The 4,991-nt window shown below is 48.0% G+C and overlaps 1 protein-coding gene across 1 annotated transcript; it reads right to left on the minus strand.

Annotated features, from left to right (window-relative positions):
• Positions 1 to 2,575: 2,575 nt before the first annotated feature.
• LOC123048452 (cytochrome P450 89A2) lies at positions 2,576 to 4,532 on the minus strand. The gene has a single exon (XM_044471556.1). It carries the CDS (start codon positions 4,453 to 4,455, stop codon positions 2,929 to 2,931), a length of 1,527 nt encoding a protein of 508 aa, XP_044327491.1. The 5' UTR covers positions 4,456 to 4,532; the 3' UTR covers positions 2,576 to 2,928.
• Positions 4,533 to 4,991: the final 459 nt, after the last annotated feature.

Consider the following 4,991-nt stretch of genomic DNA (forward strand, 5'->3'; position numbering starts at 1 on the left):
TGCCATATTGAAAATCTTGTAATATATACTCATTTTATACAAAGTTCAAACCACACACGACAACCCATACTTTAGTTGTTGGTGCACATAAAACATCTTTTTCATGTCAAGTATGCAATCAAATCTACCAATTTCTAACTATCAACTTTTCTAACATAACGTTACTGCATTTCAAAATTACTCATGTGTATGGTTGTCTCAAATATAGTTTCTAAACACTATAATCTCACTAATAGACCAACATACCTTGTGTAAAAACAATCGCTTAATATTGCTCTGTAAGAGGGCATCTTTATTTCACTTCATTTTTCTGAGGTCACCCCCTACTCTGTAAGGAACAATTTCTTAGACAAGGTCGACATTACAAGATTTGGCATAACTGAAGTTACAACTTTGCTTTAGACGAAAGAAGACTTTACTTTTGGCATAATTATCGGGAATGAACAACAAAGAACCTCTTTCATTGGGACCAATTGGACCCAATATATCAAATTGTTGACAAGAACATGCACCTCACTTTAGCTGGCAAGCCTCATAGTTCCATCTCTGTCCAACTTCCCAATGATCCCGTCACTCATCTATGTATGCTTTTTAAAACATAACAACATTTAATTATCCTTTTTATTACATCCATGTTCGCATACTATAACAATTACTTACTACCTGTACTAATTTGACATTCATTACTAGTTCTCCTCAACTTGCAACTAATTTTGCTTATATACATTATCGTGGTTTTTAGTAAACTGGATATTACACAAAAACGAATTATGAGGAGAATTGAGCGGTTAAGTTTATTAATAACTGAGAAAAAATTGTCCATGCGATTAAGTTTAAGCGTATTGAGTGGTTTCTGAACAAATACAAAACTGGATCACTAATCATTCATGCATGCCATTGTTGCATACTTTGACAAAGTCCAACATTAGAAACAAACTCATCGTAAGATTTGTATTCACTTTTACTTTTTTTAGCATACTCTTTTTACAAAATATGTAATTGTTACTTCCCTGCGCTTTTCCCCAATAGAAGGTACCGACGTGTTATGCTAACATGATACAAGAACTAGGTTTCGTCACAACTATTGTGCATCATGATATCAACTTCACATGTACGTACGCGTCTTCCATGGATGGGTGTGTCATCATTAATTGTTGGCCAGAAGTACTGAAATAGAGCAAATTCAAAACTAGAGCAAGTTCAAAATCGTGGGCGGGAGCTGCAATCCTCACCGATGAAGTTGCATCCTTTGTCGATGGTGTTGCGACCACAGACAGTGGAGTTGCAGATACTGGTGACGATGGTATGGTGGAATAAGGTATCCCTGGTCTCTCACTACCTCGACGACGTCCGATCCGGCGCTGACGAAGGGCCTGTGAGAGTTTGTATCCCCAAATCCATTGGTTCCCTTCAGATCTTGGTTGTTCGTGTGTCTTTCAAGGAGAACTTTTGGCTGGCTATTGGTGTGATGACTATGACATCTTCCTTTGTGTTGTTGTGTGGCTTGACCCTGTTTCTCCAACCCTCTCTGCTAGTGGTGGTGAATTGCAAGCTTGTTCCGCGTGGAGTGATGCCACTCGATGCTGCTTGAGCGATTTTTAGATCTCGCTTCAAGAGGCGAGTGGATATTGTAGTCTTCAAAACCTGGTATAGCGAGGACGTTCGCAGGTGGCACTTTTAGTTGTTATGGTTCAGTGCAGTTTTCAACCTTCGGCGGGTGCAATCAAAGGAGGAAGAAGACTACTATATTTTTTAATGTAATCTTTTTTCATCTTGTTCCACGTCGTGTTGTCTAGCCATGATACTAGCCTTTGTTTTCTTTGATTGATATTAGTCAGATTTAAGACGTCTTTGGTGTCTTTATTTAAAAAATGAGTTGACGAAATGAAATCTAGTCGCAGGGTCCAACGAAGAAGATTCATCTGCGGAATATTTATATTACTTTCTTGGCAACACTTAGGTTAACCCCAATACAGGATGCAATCTGAAATAAAGTAGCGTTAACACTAATCAGAACTGAAGTCACCCAAGTAGCATGCTGGCGGAAACAAAGTTATCTTGGACGGATATATCTATCTTAACTTTTTCTTCAAAAGATCTGTACTCCCTTGAAACTAATAATTACCTTTTCTCAAACGAATGAAGGACGAGTAATATGCATTGAAGGGAGTATTTTTTTAACAAGTAAGGTAAACTACTCCTTCTATTTTAAAATAGATGATCCAACTTTATATTAAATTTAGTAGGAAGTAACTACGTGTCATTAACACTCCGGAGATATGTCTGCCCCGCCTTCCTCTCTTTCTTGTAGACTTATCGTGCCTACGAGCACTGCCTCCTGCCTCGTCCACTCTGTGTCACGCTTTCCGAGCTCTCGCGCATCCGTGTCGACAAGCTCCATCTGGACCACGCGAAATTCAACCAGGCAGGAAATCTGTGCTCTTGCTTGCTCAATCATCAACTAGTAACATATGTAAGGCTAGTTATAGTGAGAGTAACTTAGCTAGTAACATAGTGCACTTCAGGAATTTTTTATTTATATGGCAAGTATTTAATATGAGGTAGTAACATAATATATTACTGTAACATAGCGCTTCCAAACAAAATGAGTCTACAAGCTAATAAATGAAGCCATCTATGACACTACTATTATGTTACTTTGCATTATGAAGGTAGTAACTTAGACTAGTGTCATGCATATGACACTAATCTAAGTTACTCCCACTATGACCAGCCTATCCGGCCTCTGACTGCAGCTTTGTATTTCAAACACCTCAACTTCTCGAAAGCGGCACTAGTAATATTCCATCGTACAGCAACTAATTAACCATTATCAACATGGAGTAAACTAAAAACAAGAACGACCGAAGCGATAGGAGTGGACTACTGGTCGATTTTGACTACTTGCTGATGGAGATGGATTTTGTCTCAGGCCCTTCGTGGCACGAGGCGTGGGCGCAGCGGCTTCTTCATGACGACGGTGAACTCGTTCTTCTCGGCGAAGTCCACCTCCTCGCCGGCGACCTCCTGCCACTCGAACTCCCTCACCATGTTGGCCACGAAGTACTCCAGGTGGAGCATGGCGATGCCCAGCCCGGCGCAGATCCTCCGGCCCACGCCGAACGGCATCATCTTGATCTCCCGGTTGCCGGTCACGTCCACCGCTTCGCCCGCGCCGCCTGGCAGGAACCGCTCTGGCACGAACTCCGTTGGCTTCTCCCACTCCCGCTCGTCCCTGCTCATCTCGGCCACCATGAAGTTCATCGTCGCCCCCTTGGGAATCAGGTATCCGCCGATCTCCATGTCCGCCGCCGCCTTGTGCGGCAGCACGAAGTGCGCCGGTGGGTGCTTCCGGAGGCCCTCGAGGACCACCGCCTTGAGGTACGGCATCTTGTGGACGTCCTCCTCCGAGACCTCGTCCTGGTCGTCCCCCTTCGTGGCGCTGATCTCTTTGTAGAGCTTCTCCTGGATGGCCGGGTTCTTCACCAGCTCGGCCATGATCCACTGCAGCCCGGTGGAGGTGGTGTCGGTCCCGGCGTCGAGGAACTCGGAACAGAGGTTGATCATCTCGTCGTCGGTGAGCGGGCGGTTTCCCTCCTCGGGGAGCTTTATGTCGAGCAGGGCGTCGACGTAGGAGTGCTCGAACGCGCTCTCTTTCTTGGGCTCGCCGCCGAGTTTTCTGTACTCCCGCCGAGCGTTGATCAGCGGCACGAACAGGTCCTTCTTCCTCCGCTGCATGGCGTGCACGGTCTGGAGGCGGTCGCGGTAGAGATGCTTGGTCACCGACGGCAGGAAGGAGAAGATGGCCATCTTCCTCGACCTGTAGATGAGAAGTTCGCGCTGGGCGGCGGCGATCGCGCGGACCGTGGCCTCGTCGAGCCGCTCACCGAAGCACATGAGCACGAGGAGGCAGAACATGGCGTACTGGAACGTCTCCACGACGGCCGCGCCGCCGGACGACGACTCATCACGCAGCTTCTCGGCCAGCACGCGGCGCACCCAGGAGCGCGCGGGCGCGAAGAGGCGGACGCGGGACGGGTGCAGCGTCTCGGAGACGAGGTTGCGGCGGAGGAGGCGCCAGACAGGCCCGTAGCTGGCGCGCGTGATGGTGTTGTTGTTCTCGCCCAGCAGCTTGAGCGAAGGGAGCGCGGGGCGGTCCGCGAGCGTGGCGCCGCGCTCAACGAGCGCCGCGTGGGCCAGGCGGCGGTCGGCGACGAAGATGGAGAGGCGGGACCCCACGCGCAGGGACACGATGGGGCCGTAGCGCTTGAAGAGGCGCCGGAGCAGGGGCTCAACGTCGGCGGGCGAGTTGGTCAGCCACACGACGCTGCCCAGCACCGGCAAGGACGGCGGGCCGGGCGGGACGCGGAGCCGGCCGCCCTTGCGGCCGCGGAGGAGTAGGATCAGCGGGATGGCGAGGAGGATCGAGCCGAGGAAGATGTGCCACGTGTCCATGGCGAGCGTGTGGTGCTCTTCTGCTCTCTGTTCGCTGGTGGAATGGATGCGGGGGGCTGAGATGAGGACGGTGCAGCTGTGCGGTTGCCGTTTTAACTAGCGGATGCAACGTGTTGATCGTGTTTACGTCATCGCCCTAGTGCTTGGAAAAGAAGGAAGCGAATGTTCGACCGTGTGCTGACGTCAGGGCTGACGGGTCCTTGGAATCTTCCAACAGTCAATCTACATTGGCGCTTTCGAATTGCTGCTCAAGGAAAGAAAATTACTCCCTCTTCGATTTTTAATCGTGGAAAATCGATAAGAAAAGGCAAATAATAATAGTAGGCAAAATAGTTTTTCTTTGCATGATATCAATGCTTTGAAATGGTTTCCCATGGACTAAGGAAATCGCTCGTTCCAACACTCGCGTGCGAAGGAGCGTTTCCGCTAAGTAACTGCCCGTGCATATAATTTGCACATTTCTATTAATGATTTTTAGGCAATCACTGTAATCACCTGTCAGCTTATTGTTTTTTTAGCATCAGTACAGACACAAG

The sequence above is a fragment of the Triticum aestivum genome, chromosome 1A (genome assembly GCF_018294505.1).
Source record: "Triticum aestivum cultivar Chinese Spring chromosome 1A, IWGSC CS RefSeq v2.1, whole genome shotgun sequence".
Taxonomy (NCBI): domain Eukaryota; kingdom Viridiplantae; phylum Streptophyta; class Magnoliopsida; order Poales; family Poaceae; genus Triticum; species Triticum aestivum.

Bases quoted from the DNA above. Each gene is read 5' to 3' on its own strand.
- LOC123048452 (XM_044471556.1), bottom strand. From the start codon at position 4,455: ATGGACACGTGGCACATCTTCCTCGGCTCGATCCTCCTCGCCATCCCG.